This window comes from Colius striatus, chromosome 1, assembly GCF_028858725.1.
Source record: "Colius striatus isolate bColStr4 chromosome 1, bColStr4.1.hap1, whole genome shotgun sequence".
NCBI classification, from domain to species: Eukaryota; Metazoa; Chordata; class Aves; order Coliiformes; family Coliidae; genus Colius; species Colius striatus.
In genome coordinates this window covers 104,665,445-104,684,757 of record NC_084759.1, presented here as the reverse complement: position 1 = coordinate 104,684,757, position 19,313 = coordinate 104,665,445, and the positions used below count along the sequence as shown (strand labels likewise).

General features: G+C 36.8%; 1 protein-coding gene across 1 annotated transcript in view; it reads left to right on the top strand.

Annotated features, from left to right (window-relative positions):
• ROBO1 (roundabout guidance receptor 1) overlaps nucleotides 1-19,313 on the top strand; it is a 310,713-nt gene that overhangs the window by 220,319 nt on the left and 71,081 nt on the right. Inside the window, exons 4-6 of the mRNA XM_061988671.1 lie at nucleotides 1,913-2,033; nucleotides 6,027-6,165; nucleotides 7,024-7,151. Coding sequence (XP_061844655.1) covers nucleotides 1,913-2,033; nucleotides 6,027-6,165; nucleotides 7,024-7,151 — 388 coding nt within the window. The remainder of the gene's footprint in view (nucleotides 1-1,912; nucleotides 2,034-6,026; nucleotides 6,166-7,023; nucleotides 7,152-19,313) is intronic.

Genomic DNA, 19,313 nt, shown 5'->3' with positions numbered 1-19,313 from the left:
TCTCTCCATCTATGCTTTGAGGTCTTGTGGCTATTCCTAGAAAAAAAATCCTAGGACTGTGCTTGCTGGACGTTCCAGTTTTTGCAAAATACACAGTTATGTCCTATCGTAATGGCTTTGAATGGTATTTTTTAGAGTGCTAAAATCACAGGAGCACAAATGCTATGGAACATCAGTAGGACTTAAGTTCTTAAGGCATGTATGAAAATCACTGCTTTCAATTTACATAGGTTTGAAATCATCAATCAAGTGGCAATGTCTTATGTTAATACATTTCTTTATTAAATGCAATGTATTCAATATTGATATACATGAAAAGTATATATTAGGATATACAAATATCCCCAAATACATTTGGAGATCTTTCTAAAATTGTTTTTAAAAATCCTTTGCATAGATTAATTGAAAGTAAATAGCTTTCTGTGATTTGGAGAGATGTAAAGAAGGAATAAATATAGATAGTCGTATATTTTCCATCTTCTTCTAATGCTTACTAGTACAGATGGTCAACAATATAAAAGTGTACATGGATTCTGGAAAAATGTGCATTTGCAAGTCCATTTATTTTTTCATCCTTCATACCTGAAATCCTCATTGAAATTTCCACGTTACTAGATTTCTGGGTAATGAAGGATGTATCTTCTCTGTCCTCAAGGAGCAAGTGTTCAAGGCAGAAGAATGAATTTTTTTTGCATCACTATCTACATTACACGTGCATGTTCATTTATCTCAATAACTGACTGTCATCCTTGTATGTGTACATCTTACAATAATAGTAAGAGCCCAACATTGCTCAAGATGTCAAATTTTCATGGATAGTTTTCTAGCTGCTGGCAACTTGATCAAAATACCTCGTAATGAGAACGCTCCCCTCCTTATCACTGACCACGTTAGACCCTTTCATGTAGCTTCATGTGAGGCTTTTATTTATTGTGTACTTCTAACCTATGCAGTGGCTTTCATATGTGATTGAAGTCCTAAGCATATGTTTACTTAAAAAAATAATTAATGTAACTAAGTAACAGGTTTTTTTATTAAAGTAAACTTGGAACGTATTCAATTGCCTACACAAATTTTTCTGCATTTTGATGAAATTTGAAACTTCTTCAACAATGTTGTCAATCAAATGGTAGAATAAATACTTTAAAGGGAGAATAAATACTTTCAAAAGGAGATAAGATGTTTTCATATACATTTAATATAAATTTATATATAAAATAGTAAGATTTGGAATCACAAAAGGGGAGTATGTTTTCTAATTGAAATTCCAAAAACTGAATTCAGAATTAAGAGCAGAATGTTATTCATTTCCCAGTAAGGAATTAATTGCTCTTGCCCAGCTGCTTATCAGTATTTACAATTACTCATTTAAAGGTGAAAGACCAAAAAAAGAAAATTTTCCTTGATTTCTTTAAAAAATGAAAACCACAACAAACACAAAATTCATGAATAATATCGAGCATGACCAATGGTAGGATACCATGTACATATTCCCTGTCAAGAAAAAGTAATTGCAGCATTTGATGCAAAAATGGGATTTATGTCTAGTGCTAATTTTTACTCTCCCAATGATTATATCAAACTGCTTCAGTACACAGATAAGAATTGAAGTCCTTCTAGTCAACAAGCATTAAACAGGCTGTTGAACAGACAATATTACTATATGCGGAATGAAGAAAAGAGTAATAGGGATCCTAATCTGAGCAATTTTAAAAGACTGATGTAAAACTAAGAGACAGCCTTATTGAATAAGAGAAGGAAATTAGGCTAATAGTATTTTTTTTTACTTTTTTTACTATGATTTCAGCAGTCACTGGTTTTGTTTCATTGTCTATGACAAATTTTTCAAATAGTAAATATTATTAAATTGATGGTTCATATTAAAGTTTTTTTTATTCTTGATTTGTCTTAGATCAGAGGAGGAAAGCTTATGATCACATACACAAGAAAGAATGATGCTGGCAAATATGTTTGTGTTGGAACAAATATGGTTGGAGAACGTGAAAGTGAAGTTGCGGAGCTCACCGTTTTAGGTAAGAACTCCTTCTTTAAGAGTAAATTAAGATGTCCAACTTTTTTTTCCCTAGTGAACCTTTTATTAAGGATCATCCTCATCTATATTCATTTCACTGTTTATATTGAAAAATTTTTTGTCACAGTTTTGTTCTTGCAAATGAGTGGCAGATAATGGCTTTGCAGTTCAGCTTAGACTGGTTTTGCTATCAGAAGATACTTTCTCACTCAAACTGAAAGTAATTCCAGTGTCCACTGACTGGGTCTATATTGTAAAGTAGTAGCAAAAAAAAAAAACCACCAGTGTGTCACTAAGAAGCAGACGCTTAATTTTCCTCTCTGATTGATGAAAGTTTGAATTATTCTGAATAAATATCCTTTCCTTAGAACTTGTGTGTACTGACTGTTGTAAAGATGCAGCAGTTCTACTTTTTCATATGATCCTAATATAGTACCTCTGAGCAGCAAAAAATGTATTTTCATTTAACATACTGTACTTAGCTGAAAATTGCACTTTTTGTTGCTATTGCAGAAAAGAGGTTGCAATTTCAACTACAATCACAAAATTCCTTCAGTGTGAGAGAATTGCCTCATGATGATTGTAGAGGCAGCATTGCTAGTTCTTGTTCAAAATATGTCCCATATTACTCAAAGTAGGAGAGGTTTGAGATAGCTTGTTTTATCAACACAGAGTGAGAATATTCAAGCCATCATTCATAACATTCTGGTTTTGATCACAGTACTGCTGCTGCAGTAGTCTTGGCTCTTGCTTTTTCTTTTTTCCTTTTTTTTTAGTTCAGATTTAAGATCTGTCTTGACAGTCTGGCATACTTACATCTGTCTTCACTATTTCTTAGTTAGGATTCAGGAAACTTGAAGTCCTGTTCAGACTTTTATTTGAAGCACAGTTTTCCATTACAAAGCAAGATTGTATAGCATGTTGAAGTTGTTGAAACTGAATATCCAGCAAGATACTGTGGAACTTCTCAGAAAATAAGACTTTTTTAATACCATTTTGGGTGTTTTTAACTTACAGACATTTTTGAAGAACTTTGGAAAGAAGATCATTGTCAAATAGACTTTTAGAACTTCCAAACTAAATCTGAAATTGAAAGAAAGTTGCAGTTTCATGAATAAAGTCCTGGAACTGGTCTCCTAGTTAACTGTTCCAGTGAATTGCTCATCACTTGTTTACTACTAGGCAGGGAACCGTGGTATGGACTCATGTAATCCAGGCTGCAAAATGTTACAGTTCCCGAACACCTGTAAGAGAGATGGATTGCAGAGAGAGGTGGTCATTGCCTTTTTCTTCATCTCGTTTTCTCTTCAAACATATTTCTTATGTTCAGCCTGGGAAACCTAATGAGATTTTCTTTTCAGACAGGACAGTAAAGCTTCAAATATCTTCTCAGTCTGTCTAGAAATCTTTAATATGCCTTATTCTTTCAACTCACACCTTAGATATGCATAGGAAATCGTGACAAACATACTGACATTATATTTTAGATCCTTCCACATAAATCTTCTGTTTATGGGTTTGGGTTATTTAAAAGTTGAACTTTTACATTTAGATTCCTGTTTTAGATCAGAGGAAGGATTGCATGCCAGAAACTGTAATATTAGAAAGTTTCAAAGTGGTCCTTGCTAAGTTGTCCTTGTGTTTACCAAATAATCTTGTGACAAAGATACTTAAATCAGTGCTGATTTCCGTTATCCATTTCTGTGTTTGAAGAGAGTGTTATGAATGGGCAGACAAAACCTCTTGGACTATTACTCTTCCTTTGAAAAACTGATACAGAGAACAATGTGCCTCTTGGGGATTTTGCTGTTGGGCAGCAATCTGACCTTAATAGATCAGTCCTTTTTCTCTTGCCTAATTGAGTATTCTTTCCCAAACTGTTCTTACTATGAAGTTTAATCCAGGATACTCTTTTCTTGCATTCAGATTATGTTTTTTACAAAAAGGAGACTGGGGAGAATGTCTATAGTTGTATGGTTTTAAATTCACAGAAAGATTGGTGTCTCTGGTTTACTTCTCACCACTTCTATATGAACTCAGACCAGAACTGGCAGCTTAAACATAAACTTGCTATTTCTTCTAATGTTATTTGCATAGCATTGTAAGCACTGATAAGTTTTGTAGAGTACAAGTGTCTAGTAGGCCTGGACATCCTTGATAATAAAGGAAGCTGTTTTATAGAGTTTTGTTCAATTCACGTTTCCACTTCAGTACTTTATGAACTGTTCCCCATAGTTTTATAATACTAAATCTTTATACCTTTATCTACAAGTCAAAGTGATATTCTGAACCACCTTTTCCAAACATAAATATAAGACACTAAGAATATGGAATTGTCTCTTCATCCTTCTATCTGGTGCTTTTATACTACTATGAGGAATTTGTGGTGTATTTTTGGATATTCAGTCTTCTTGATTGTGCCAATGGCTTCATACTCTTCCAGTTCCAGGGAGATGATATTTATATCTGTAACACATACAAGTCAAAACATGAAACTACCTTCTCCACTCCCTCAAGAGTTTTCACAGGTTTATAGGCAAAAAGGTCATCTGCCTTAGGCAAAGGAACCTGCCAAGTACTTTGCTGTTAAACATTCCCTCTTATTTTATAGACATCCCAGGGCCACCAAGATGATCAAGGGGCTGGAACATGTTTCATACAAGGAAAGACTGCAGAAATTGGGGCTGTTTAGTCTAGAGAAAAGGAGACTGAGGGGAGATCTTATTAACATTTACAAATATCTAAAGGGTAGATGTCAGGAGGTTGGGGCATCCCTTTTTTCTGCTGTAACTAGCAACAGGACAAGAAGTAATGGGATGAAGCTGGAACACAAAAAGTTCCACTTAAATACAAGAAAAAAACTATTTCACTGTGAGGGTGAGGGAGCAGTGGAACAGGCTGCCCAGAGGTGTTGCGGAGTCTTCTTCCTTGGAGGTCTTCAAGACCCGCCTGGACATGTTCCTATGTGACCTGCTCTAGATGAACCTGCTTCTGCAGGGGGGTTGGACTAGATGGTCTCTAAAAGTCCCTACCAACACCTACCATCTGTTGCTGCTTCCTAGATGGATAATTCTTCCTAGACTATCCTAAAAATTGCTAGAAACACTTTTCTTTCTTGTGTGTGTGTAAATCTCACTTGACTTCAGCCTGGTGCAGAACTATGAAACTGTGACTAGCCCAGCACCATAAAGGTTTGAACCCTGTTACAGGTAGAAAAGTGTATTGATCCTTTTCCTAAAATTTCCAACTAGTAGCTGTTTTGCCAAAACAGTGCAACCTGTACTGAGACTCCATTTTGTTTCAGAAAGCCTGACAAAAAAAGTATGCAGCAACTAATCTGACTCCAGTGAGCCAGGAGTTAGGTCATCCATATGGTAAAATGTATGTCAGGGGTAGTAGCAATTTTAATGAACAAAAGTTATAGAAAACATTATGAGGTTTTTTGGCTTGTTTTTTTATGTGTGATTGCATTGAACAGTAGCTACTGCTGACACCTGTCAGCAACATATGAAGGTGCTGGGCCTCACTTAACCTTCAAATTTGGGTGTGCCATTGGGTCAAAACTTGCAGTGAGACAATGTTTGTTTCCTGCCCTCAGTGTTTCTGAAGCAATGCAACAGATGAGTGATTATTTGTCTGGGCTCTTGCAGCAGACCTGCATCTATCTGAGAATTGATGTGCACTTAAATTTTCTGTGTAGATTGTGTTTTCCTTTAGCTATATAAGCTGTGACAATGATAGATAAGAACTAAGGAAGTCTATGCTTGGATCTTAAGCTATTGTTGAAAGGATCTGCCTCTTGTTCTGAGGTTCATGGTACTCACCATCTGCAGGGCTCTAGGTCTTCTTCCTGGGGCTGGGAATGAGAGAGGTGGTGGAAGAGACACCTCCATCAGATCTGTCTCCCTGCTTCCCATGCTCTGATAGCTGCAGTTCAGGTAAAATCGCAATTTGTACACAGAACTGCTGGACTAATCTTTTTTTCTCCTTTTAGAGAGACCATCTTTTGTGAAGAGACCAAGTAATTTGGCTGTAACTGTGGATGATAGTGCGGAGTTTAAGTGTGAGGCAAGAGGTGACCCAGTCCCTACAGTAAGATGGAGGAAAGATGATGGGGAATTACCAAAAACAAGGTGCAATACATGGAGTTACCCTTTTTATGACATTTTGCTTGCTGTATGATGTAGCTATTCAACATTTGACAGCTAATTTTCTTCAATGGAGAAAGCCTGGCTTGATCTAATAAGACATTTCTAATTAGTATCGAGCTCTATTTGAATTTATAATTTCTATTGAAACTTAAAATCCGTCTTGCTCTCAATTTTTTGTTGTGACAACACAACAAGTACAACAAAAAATAACTAAGTGCGGTCAATTATATCTGATATAGATTAATTCTGTAATTTATTAATTACTTACTATTACTATGAATTAATAATTAATTAATTTTGTAATTACTAAAAGTTTTGGGGAATGTGTAGCAAATAGTAAATTAGATCACAACATCAAGAAGTATATATCGGAATTGCAATTGATATAAAATGTAGCCTGGTAATGTAGAAAGCTGCCTTGGTTATACATGTTTTTGTTACTAAGTTTCCAATTAACTTCTTTTTTCTGTCATTTCTGAAATTCAGTCCAAAAAGTAAAATACCTTAATTAAAAAAAAGACATTCTCTGATAGTTTATTAATTTACTTTGCATTCCCAGTTATCAGTTAAAAACCTATTAGTGCAGGGGAGTGAAAGATTAAACTCTGAAAGAATAAGCAGTTGGCACTGACAATCCAAATCCACCTTCCTGTTAATCTAGTCTAAAGCGTTAATAAAAACAATAACGTCTTTAAGAGAAAAATCTACTTCCTATAAAGAGAAACACGTCGACTGCATTATGTAAAGAAGAAAAAAAATTGGTGATGAAAGGCCAGGAAATTATAAAAGGCCACATTGTTATTATTCCCATTCATTGTTTATTATTATGTATATTTAAAGATATGAAATCCGTGATGATCATACCTTGAAGATCCGGAAAGTTATGGCAGGAGACATGGGCTCGTATACTTGTGTTGCCGAAAATATGGTTGGAAAAGCTGAAGCATCTGCAACTCTAACAGTTCAAGGTAAGAATGTTTCTTTCAGTATTACTCCAGTCTGAAATAAAGTTTATTTTTTTTGCATAACAACTTTATAAAGATGCTATATGCAAACTAGTCGAGTCTTTACAGAACTATTAGATTTACAGCTTTTTCAGGACCTCTATGCTGTTTTGTAAAAAAAAAAAAAAAAAAAAAGTGAAAATACAAATATGGTTTGAGTTGTATTCCTAAGAAATTGAAGCACTTCATATGTAAGATTTTTTGTAAGCAGGGTTTTCACTTCTGGGATGAGGAAGTGGATATATCTTGAACTTCATTCTGATTAGAATATGCATATTCAGATATTTCTGAAACCCTAACAGAAAGAAGAAAAGCAGCATTACCGAACTACGTTATTTTAACTGGAAAAGAAAGAGGCAGAAGTTCAGATATCTACCAAGTTTTTCCAATTAAATATAGTAAAGAAGAAAAGTCTTTTAATACACTAACCCAGACCACTGGAATTCCTGTTGCTTTTTCATTATAAAAGCGTATCGTAGCACTACTGTTTCTTTGTCAGATAAAAATTCAGTGGAACTCAGTGAACTAATGTGTATAAAAATCCTTCATTGCTTTTATATACACAATCCAGATGTTCACTATTCAGATAATCCCTCTCTTCCTTTCCTGGCTAGCAGACATGCAATGATGTCATCCTGATGCTTTTTTCTAAGGACTGATGGACCTTCTGTCCTTTTCTCTGTTCGGTGGGAATTAGTTGTTAGGGAGTTCTGGGGAAGTACAAGCTTAGAAGTATTTTATTTGGTAACAGACCTTTATTTTAACACATTTACTGTAACAGGAAAGGTCTTGTCCTTAACCCACTCTCTTTTTTCTACCAGAAACATTTGGTGTCCCTAACATCTGTAGCTGTTAGAAAAATAAGAATTCTTTTGTTGAAGCTCTCATAAAACCAAAAATGTTGAGAAGTTCCATTTTGTTAGTCACCATGGTGTTTATTCATCAAAACTGATACCTTCTGTTTGCAAAATAACCATCAGTTACACTGAAGATTTTAGAATAAAACATTAACACGTGAGCAGTAAAAACAGTTTATTAAAACAAAAAGAAGACAGAATTATTTTTTGAAATGGTGATTTGTTCTGAATATCACATATTCACTGTTAATCTTATAAAATGTTAGTATTAAAAAATTTTCTTTAGAATTTGTCGAGAAGTTACATTTCTGGAAATAATGTACACTAGATATTTACATTGTAACAACTTCACTCTTTGGATATTGTTATGGGATAATTTGTTTCCCAGTGTGAATGGATTACTACAGAATGGATTACCTCCTGAGCTCTTTGTCTGTGCTAATGTCTTTGTAGAAGGGATTGATGTAAGAAACAGTAATGTATAGGGACAATTTGAAGCTGGTAATGTGGTAAATTATGGTCGGTGTCCATTCATTATCATACGGGAAACCTAGTTTTATAGGGGGGAAAAAAGAAGAATCTAGAAAAGATACTTTTTCCATTCAGATTTTTTCACATTTTTCTCTGTTTTTCCTCTGTTACCTCCTTTTCCCTCCTCTTCAGTTGTTTAAAACACTTTTTTAAAAGTTTTGCTAAAGATTCAGCTTTTTGACTTTGCTCCATCTAGAGAGGTAGATTTGATCTGCTTGTTTCACTGCTAAGACAAGGTTGACCTGACTGTTCATAAACACATAGCTCTTTGAGGAGAAGTTGTTTTGGTTTGTTTTTTTTTTTTCCCATGTGAGTAGTATTTTCTCCAGGTGATCTCAGGAATAGAAATGACAAATCTTTTCTTCACTTCTGGTGATTGTGATGTAGTAGTCTGCTGACTGTAGAGTTTAATAAAGGTGTGTTCTGCTATGCCAAATAGAGATCTTTTGGTCACATGTTTGTAAAAGAGGGTTATGTTGCAAGTCATGGTTTAATGGAAGTTAAAACTGCCACTGCACAGACTTTGTTAGATTCAGCAAAGAACAAAGAGGAGTTTTTTGTTTTGTGTTTATTTGGTTTGGGGTTTTTTTGTGAGGGTTTGTTTTGGGTGTTTTGTCCCCTCGCTATTTCAGCAATAGATTGTGGTGTTTTCAACAGAATATATGCCAAAGAAACAATATGGGAACTGTTAATGGTAACCCCGGAAGATGCATGTCCATGTTAGGAAAGGAGCAGTCATCATCTGTCAAGTGTCTGTACAGTGGAACTGCTGCACTAAATGAAATGTGGCACATAGCAGAAAGTGCTCTTCAGAACATTGCTAGGGCATTAGGTTTGGTAGCACTGCTAAGAGAAGGAAGTATCCTCTTCTATACTTATCATTTTTCAGGCCTTAAGCACTGTGATTGACCTGTGTATGTTCTGCATTTTACAGGGTTATCTAGGCTATTAAAAAGTGAAACATGCAACACAGGACTATCTGAGATACCTAGGTGTTGGGGATATCTTGAAGAAACATGGCGAATAGCTAATCCAGTGTCTCAGCAGAGAGCTGCCCTGGATCTGGCAGTATTATTGCCTCCAGTTCAGCTCTGGTCCTACTTGATCTAGCAGACATTGAGTGCATAGTACATGCCCTGCAGTGCTTCTTATCTCAGGAAAACTGCACAGTGCTGCCCTTGAGCTGGGTGAATGGACCTAATCTGTGTTCATGGACTGGGAACTATCAACCTGGGTAGTTCAACTATATATAATAGGATGCCAATGTAGAAAATACTAAAGAGAGGAGGAAATATCAATTGCATTTTAACATTCTTCTTGCTTATGGCACCAGCATCACAGATTCTGATTAAAGGAATCACTATTTCCTGTATACAGACTCCTGACTTTGAGGATTATAAGCATTTGCTACATGAAGTGCAGATGTGATATATTTAATGCAATTTCAGACATATTCTTAAATAAAATTTGGAGTTCTGTATTTACGTAGAATTTTGAACCCTTCACCTGATCTTTTACTATTACACCTTTTAAAAAGAGTTTCCATCCTTGAAACTGTATGTCAAGTTATCGTATTTTCTCCTTGGGAAGTTAAACAGTTAAGAAAATGTAATCCTGCTGTTGTTTGCATTTTCCTAAAATTAGAGTGGTTCAATTTACTGTTTTCATTTTGCAGCAATGTGTAGTGCATATGTCACGCATCCAGACATGTTGCCAAATACATATGGAAGTATTTCATTCAGGAGATGATTAATTATTAAATAAATACCACAGTCAATGTGGTACCAAGGAGCTGATATGCTCTAGAAAAGGGAAACAGTGACCAAAAGTACATCTCGGGAACCAATGGATTTCTCTCTTGCTCTAGCACTAAGCAAGTTGGATATATTTGTTGTGTATGTATCTAACACTTATGCAAAATGCGGTTCATGTTTTTGTGGTGATTTCTATTCTGTGATGTGCAAATTCATAAAGCATTCTGTATTTTTATGGATCTGGACATTCTGGATTGAGGGACTGAGGACAGTTTCATGAGGTTCCTCAAGGCCAAGTGCTGGGTGCTGCACTTGAACCAAAACTACCCCATGCAACTCTACAGGCTTGAGGCAGAACGGCTGGAAAATTGGCCTGTGGAAAAGCACCTGGAGATGTTGTTCAACAACTGGCTGAATATGAGCCAGCAGTGTGCCCAGGTAGCCAAGAAGGCCAATGGCATCCTGACTTGTATTAGAAATAGGATAGCCAGCAGAACCAAGGAAGTGATTGTCCCTCTTTACTTGGCACTGATGAGGCTGCATCTAAAGTCCTGTTTTCAGTTTTGAGCCTCAGGAGAACAAGTCTTATCAGGAACAGCTGAGGGAGCTGGGAATGTTTAGCCTGGAGAGGAAAAGGCTGAGGGGAGACATGATCAATCTCTACAACTACCTGAAAGGGGCTTGTAGTGAGGTGGGGATCAATCTCTTCTCTCTAATAATGAATAACAGGACAACCAGATGGATAGATGATGGTAGTGCAGTCTAGTTGGAGGCCTGTATCTAGTGGAGTCCCTCTGTTCATTAATGATCTTGATGAGGGAATAGAGGGCACTATCAGCAAGTTTGCTGACAGTACTAAACTAGAGGGAGTGGCTGACACACAGAAGGCTGTGCTGCCATTCAATCAGACCTCCACAGGCTGGAGAGTTGGGTGGAGAGAAGTCTAATGAAATTCAACAAGGGCAAGTGTAGAGTCTTGCATCTGGGAAAGAATAACCCCATGTACCAGTACAGACTGCCAAATGAACTGCTAGAGAGTAGTGTAGGGGAAAGAGACCTGGGGGTCTTGGTGGGCAGCAGGATGACTACGAGCCAGCAATGTGCCCTCATGGCCAAGAAGGCCAATGGTATCCTGGGGTGTATTAGAGGGAGTTTGGTTAGTAGGTCGAGAGAGATTCTCCTTCCCCTCTACTCTGCCCTCATGGGACTGCATCTGGAATATTGTGTCCAGTTCTGGGCCTCTCAGTTCAAGAAGGACAGGGAGCTGCTGGAGAGAGTTCAGCACAGGACCATCAAGATGATGAAGGGAATGGAGCATCTCCCTTATGGTGAAAGGCTGAGGGAGCTGGGGCTCTTTAACTTGGAGAAGAGGAGACTGAGAGGTGATCTCATTAATGTTTACAAATATGTAAAAGGCAGGTATCAGGACGATGGAGCCAGGCTCTTCTCAGTGATGTCCAGTGATAGGACAAAGGCCAATGGGTACAAGCTGGAATATAAGAGCTTCCAAAGAAACACAGGGGAAAACTTCTTCACTGTGAGGGTGATGGGGCACTGGAACAGGCTGCCTAGATGGGTGGTGGAGTCTCCTCTCTGGTGACACTCAAAACCCACCTGATGAGTTCCTGTGTGACTTGCTCTAGGTGGTCCTGCTCTGGCATGGGGGTTGGACTAGATGATCTTTCAAAGGTCCCTCCCAGCCCTTGACATTCTGTGATTCTGTGACATGAGGATTTGGGCTGAAGTTATGCCAGTAGAGGCTTGGATTGGTGATTAGGAAGAACTTTTTCACCAAGAGGGTTATCAGGCATTGGAATGGGCTGCCCAGGGAGGTGATGGAGTCACTATCCCTGAAAATATTTAAAAGATACATAGATGAGATACTAAGGGACAATGGGCTTGACAGTGTTAGATTAGTGGTAGGACTGGATGATCTTAAAGGTTTTTTCCAACCATATCTATGCTTCTATGATTTGCTTATTTTTATGCCTTGAATCAGGACTGTAGAAATTATGATATTATATATTTTATTAGTATATATATGTAATTGAAGCCTATGTTCCAAGACACAAGAAATTACAAAAAATAAGTTCCTCAGACTTTCAATTCTAAAAGATAATTAGTTTTAACTTAAATAAATGGAAATACGAGCAAGGGTTCCTCTTGAATCTGCAAATTTCACATTTAAACAACAATTAAAAAAATACATCTAGCAGCCAAAGTTTTTACGTATTTTTTCTACCTACTTTTGCTTTTCTCCCATTTACAGTACTTAATTAGGTTTTTTTAAACATCTAATTTTATAGTAGATGTATAATTTATGCTGAAACAACCCTTACTCTCTGATACTAGTGGAAATTAGACCTCTAGTGGGAGTCCTACTATGCAATTGGCCAAGAACCATCATGTCAATGACAGTGTAAGCTGCTACTCTGCAGAAGTTAAGAACAAACAGGTCAAGTAGGTCAGTTGACATACTTCAACTGACCTCACAAGAATCATAGGACTTCACAAGGATAATACCAACAGTCCAATTGTCAGTCACTCACCAGCAGGCTGGTAATGAGTAACAGTCCTCAAAATTTGAATTCTTAACTCTTCTTCAGTGGCTCTGGAGGAGCTCACAGTACTTGTTGCAGTACCCTGCCTTATATGCACCTAAACGTGTTTCAGCAAGGACTGAACTGTAAAATGTAAATTTTGCCATTCAAAGGCACTAAACACATTCAGTGTTATCAGTTTGGCAGCAAAAAAGAAGAATTCCTATGGAAATTATACTGGCCAGTTTATATTTTACAGAGGTGATCTTTGATTTCAAAGTTTCTTTAGCTTATGATGTCATTAATCTTAGGGTTAACAGAGCTTGTCTGCAAGGTGGATAGTGAGCAGAACTTTTGATAAGTGACTTCTGGCTGTGATTTTACTATACTAGTCAACTGACAAGGAATTTTAATCTAAAAAGATGGCACATGCTTTAGATCTGGAATTTCCTCCTCCTTCCACACCATCTGTAAAAAGTAGCTTCAAGGCACTCCAAAAAAGACATCTATTTGATAAGGTTTCTGGGTAGGACAGAGAATACCACCCGGAATGAAAAGGAATAAGATTTGCTCTTTTATCTGTCAGATACCATATAAATGCTTCCACTGTGTCAGGCTGCTGCTACCCATTATAAGTTGGCTGTAAATGTAATTGCTTTATAGGCATTTCAGCTGCCTACATTAAAATAACAAAGACAAAATTTGGATTTTTATGGGATTACAAAAATGATATTGGGGTATGTGGTGGTTATTATGTGTTGCAGTGAACATCTCACATTATCATGGGTAAATTTAACCATTTGAATTTTAAAGCTAAGATTTGGATTTAAATCTGAACTTATCTACATGGTTTCTAAGTTGATATTTCTCCCTTTGAAGAACTAATAAACTTTTTTCAGGATAAATGAGGGAAATTATCTCTTGTGATTTATATAGCTTAAGGAGACAGTCCTTTCCCCCCCCTAATGACTGCTGTTAACTATGGCAGAACTTTAGATTCCTATCAAGGATCTAAGGACTTTGACTGCCATCTATTTCTGATGAAAGCATATAAATCTTAAAAGTTAATCAGAAAGAACTGAAGAAACTCTCTGTAAAAGAGTAGTGCCCTGGAGGTGCTTGTCCTAGTGATGCAAATGATGAACTCTAAGATTCCTGAAACATTTCTAAAATACAGGTAAAAGAAGGAATCAGTAAATATTTCAGCAAAATCTAAAAAACCAAAAAAACCCAACTGATTCAAAGTTGCTTCAAATCCATGTCACATATTTTAATAACTGCTTCTATGGTTTTAATTTTTTTTTAAATTTTTACATAGAATCTTGGAACAATGACAACAATTGCTTGCAAGGAAATGACATTTAAATACGTTGAGATTCTTTCCTGCAGTTTAGTTCTTTGAAATAGGGACTTGAGACACGCGTTTCTGACGAAGTAGAACAAGAGTCTAAATAATTTGGAGTAACACTACTACAAAAATATGTTAAGGCTAAAGACTTTTTCCTGAAAAAAGAGTTTTATTTACTGTAAAGTTCTTTAAAATTCTACATTTAATCACTTGCTCCTGAGAACTGAAGAAAGTAGATTTGTGTAGCATACTTCAGCACTCTGATTAAAACATAGCAAAGAAAATCTGAAGACTGTTTTCTAGTGCCTGGAATTTCCTAAATCCTATAGCTTAAAAAAAAGGTTTTTGTATCAGGCTTCGCTACCGCAGATTTTATTTTGTGACTGCTCTTTTAAAGATAACCTTTCAATCATTCTGTCTTTGGAACAGACAAAAGCAGAATTGTACAAGTTTTAGAGTTTGCAGATTTGAGGGTTTATGTATAAAAATATATAGAGTGCAAGGAATAATAAGTTTCATTGGTTGTTCATTAAACAGTACTTCTGCTATATGTTCAGTCTGAGATAAACAACTTTATTAAATTATGCCAAGCATCCATTAAGGGTAAACATGCTTTATTTTTGCCTTCTTTATAGCCTGCAAGTAATTTTCATAAGGACTATGCAGTGATTATAGTTCACTCTCTTATTTTTGTTAGTTTACATGCATCATAAAAATCAGTTATATCTGAATTGGTTCTTGACAAAAAATTGCTGACTTACATTAATAGTGCATTCAAACATTATTTTGATAAACTGGTTGGAGTATCATTTCTTACTATGAATTATGTTTTCTTTGGACACCAAAATATTTAAATTTTTGTTGCTGAATAACACTCAAGAACTGGTAATAAAGTATCTTAAAGTCTTAATACATGACCTAGATCACATAGTAGGCTCAGATTCAGTATCAGAATCTTCCAGTGCAAGAAAAGAAATGTCTTCTTCAGGTTAAACCGCTAAATATTGAGTATGCACATATTATTTTCTGCAGGAGGTATCTGCATGGTCCTCTTGTCCCTATGAGCACACATTAATTCCAGAAGTTTAGGGTGAATTTTTTTTTCCCATTTAAATATTTGGTAGGATGAGAGGATTGAGAAACCAAAAACCAAAGCTGTCTTTATTTACATCAGATTCCTTGTCTTGTTCTCATAAATGTCCTGTGCTCTCTAAACATAGCACTGAAGGATATTTTGTTCTGTTTGCATCTTTCAATGCCATAATGAGAGCCATAGTTAGGACTTGTATCTCCTCAGATTAAACAGACACTCTCGTTTGCACACAGATACATGGGTCTCAGTATAGAGGAAGAATTTACCTGAGAATTCTTCTGTGGCCCGGTCTTCCACCAGCAAGTTCTGATGGCCTTTTCTGTACCTCTTCCTTCAGAGTTCTTGAGTGCTCAGAGCTTGTTGGGTTTTTTCCTCAAAGATTGTAACTAACTTAACCAAAGACTAAACCTCAAGACCTGTTTGCTAATATCCCTAGACTGCCATAGCTACAGCAACACTTTTTTTTCAGACTACCAGCAATTTTTGATATCATTATCATCTTTTGGCACAGCTGAACCACTGCTTCATTGTATGAAAATGAGACTGATAATCTCTAATTATTTTATTTTACCTGTGCATATTGTCTTTATTTCCTTAAGCAACTTGCTGCCTTTTCTACCTTCATCACAGTAAAAATTTACAGTACCTGATGGATAATTCCATCTTGTATGTATTTCTTACTTGTTGTATTTTTTGCACCTATAATTAAATTTTTTTAATATTTCATGATAACCTTCCTGTTAATATTATTTTAAAATAAATTCAGATGTTGGTGTCTGATATATAGATCTGGATTGTGTCTACATGTGGAGTGTGGTGTCCCCATGAAAAGAAATACAGATTTCCTTTGAAATAGTATCTGTTTTAGTTAACAGTATTCCTTACTGAGTATTGCATGCCCAAAATTGTTTTTTTAATGATCAAAAGTTACTGCACTGTAGAGATTTATTGTCCATTTTTAGTGTGTGTTTGATATTCACTGATCATGGGCCTTTGGCCACCTTTCACAAGCAAATTTAACTTAAAAAGGTAGCTATGGATTTCAAGTACTTCTTTCCAAGAAGAGAAATGTGCTATCATAAACAGCCGGGAAAAAAAAAGTCCATTCCATTTCAGAAAAAATGCCATAGGAAGCTCCTAAGAATTCTTCAGATAATATCCAGTGTCTATCTGTAGACAGTGTCTATCTTTTATTCACTCTTTTAAAAGGCTTTAGTGTAAATATTTGTAGCTATGCTATTTAGATTGCAGCAGTGCCCTAAATTTCCTCAGTTCTTTTTAAATGCAAGGGAAGACATCTCTTCTCCAAAAAAAAAAGCTTGAGAAACAAGACTCCACAGATTACTACATTACTCTAGTTTTTAAATAGGTGGAATTAGACTTGACCTAAATTTCCTCTCTCTAAATTGTATTTAGTTTATAGGATGGCTTAGGAGGACCCAGTGCAAGGATAGGGGAATGGAGACTGGGGGCATGGGGGAGGGGAGGAATACTGGAAGACCTTAAATCCTTCTCTCCTTCTCTGTCTTTTAACCCCTGTATTTCAGATTTCTTGTCACCTCAAGGTAATGAATACAGAATTTCTAAATGTTTTAAACTGAGTGCTACCTATTAAAACCACATTGCAAAGTCTATTTCCACATTTATTTATTTTTACCATAGAAATATACATTGACTGTTGAGGAAGGGAGAGATTATGAACTTTCTTATTTTGTAGCTGGTATCAGTAAAATCAGTTACAGATAAAAAAATTTTATGGGAGTGCATTTGACACAGTGTTCTCTACCCATAAATTTTTGCAGAAGATTCCTCCAACAAATACGTATAAAAAACATGGAGCTCTTTTTGTCTCGATTTTGAAAATGTTTTAAAGGTCTATGTAGCAAACATTATGATAGTACAGTTCTACGACTTGAGACACAACTGAGAGCTAAATTTGACCATCCAGTCCCATCAATTAGACTTGAGGAGGTGAAACATCTCTCAGTCTAAATTATATCTCAAAATGGCCAGAAATCTGTAAGTCAATGCCATTTGATAACTCTTGAAAAAAGAGTAACATCCAAGCAGGAGGTCTGATCAATTCACAGATCTTTTACTGTTTATCAGCAGAGGATGGAGTTTGAGACACCAGAGAAGAGAAGCATAGTGACATTTTAATGCCAATAATAAAACTAACAAAATGTTGAACCAAATTGCTTGTTGCTCCTGCCACTGAACTTAACACCAGATGCTTTCCTGCTTACTGCAGGAGGGTGAGTCATTGATTTTAAATCTATGGCACTTCAAGATGATCTCTAAAATTGGTTCTGGAGTTGATGTTGAACTGCTGTGCTCTATGTGTTGTGAGATATTTGTTTAGATGTGTGTTCTAAAGTCGTACCCTCACCTTTGTCTCTCACTGGTATGTGTACATGCTCTAAATGCACTTATATTTTCAAGGCTTTATTCATTCTGTCATCACCAAGGAGCGATGCTTGCCCTGTCATCAGACCACTTTAACCTAGAGCACATTAGCTCTCCTGAGTACACACAGGCACCTGCTCTTCTTCTCTGGGTACTGAGTCAAAAGGCATAAGCTAAATGCAGCATGCCAGATATGTGCCCTATGCTGAAGATGAGAAAATATATTCTGCCCTGCACGGTCAGGTTGAATGTCATGGTGTTATGGCTACAGTTTTCCAGACTGCAGCTGTCTTGTGGCTGCTGGCTTGGAGTGCAGCTGGGTAAGTGCACCGTGAGCAGCACATCTGGCAGCCCAGGGATACCTTAAAAGTGGCACTTCTGTGTATGGCACAGACTCTAACCAACCTGTTTCTAAGTATGTGAGAGGTCTTTGCTATTCAGACAGAAGAGGAACACAGCAGCTAATTGATACTGAGATTTTAACTTTATTTACTTTCCTGTGCATTAACCTGAAAAGTTCTTATGGATTTCTAGGTTTCCACTACTTCTAAAGGGGATCTTGCTCTCAGAACTATTTTTCCTACTACTGAGTCAACTTCTTGGTTTCTTTATCATAGAGTCATAGAATGGTAGGGGTTGGAAGGGACCTTTAGAGATCATCTAGTCCAACCCCCCTGCAGAAGCAGGTTCACCTAGATCAGGTCACATAGGAACATGTCCAGGCGGGTCTTGAAGACCTCCAAGGAAGGAGACTCCATAACCCCTCTGGGCAGCCTGTTCCACTGCTCCGTCACTCTCACAGTGAAATAGTTTTTTCTTATGTTTAAGCGGAACTTTTTGTGTTCCAGCTTTGTCCCATTACCCCTTGTCCTGTTACTATCTACTATAGAAAAGAGGGATGTCCCAACCTCCTGACACTCACCCTTTAGATATTTATAAATGTTAATAAGATCACACCTCAATCTCCTCTTCTCCAGACTAAACAGCCCCAGTTCACGCAGCCTTTCCTCGTATGAAAGATGTTCTATACCCTTGATCATCTTCATGGCCCTGCGCGGCACTCTCTCCAGCACTGCCCTGTCCCTCTTGAGCTGAGGAGCCCAGAACTGGACACAGGACTCCAGTTTATAAACTACAGTTTATGTCATTTTCTTTCTAGCAGTAGCAGTGTAGAAAACAATCTACTTCTTCCAATCACTTTTCTGACTTTTCACCTTGGGTAACTTTGAAGTTGCTGCAGTCATTTATTCCTTTAAGCTGAAGGAAGTGCTTGTCTGGCACATCAGCAGCAATCCAAAACAGATTTTTTCCAGTCATCATAAATGTTATAAGCCACAGTCACTCCCTTGCTGAGGTTTTGGAGCTAGAAGTCATCACTTTTGATTTGAAACATCAAAAATCTTGTGTAAACATTATGCCTCAACTATATGTCTGTGGCATGCTCGGCGCCAGACTGTTAGACCTTTCCTCGTAAGTTTGTGCTGTACAGTATCACACTTCATGCTCTGGGACTAAGTACCATGAATGCATTCGTGGTGAGTAAGGGTGTTTGGTGTTACATGAATGTTAATTTTAGCAGAAAATCTGGGAAAACGTG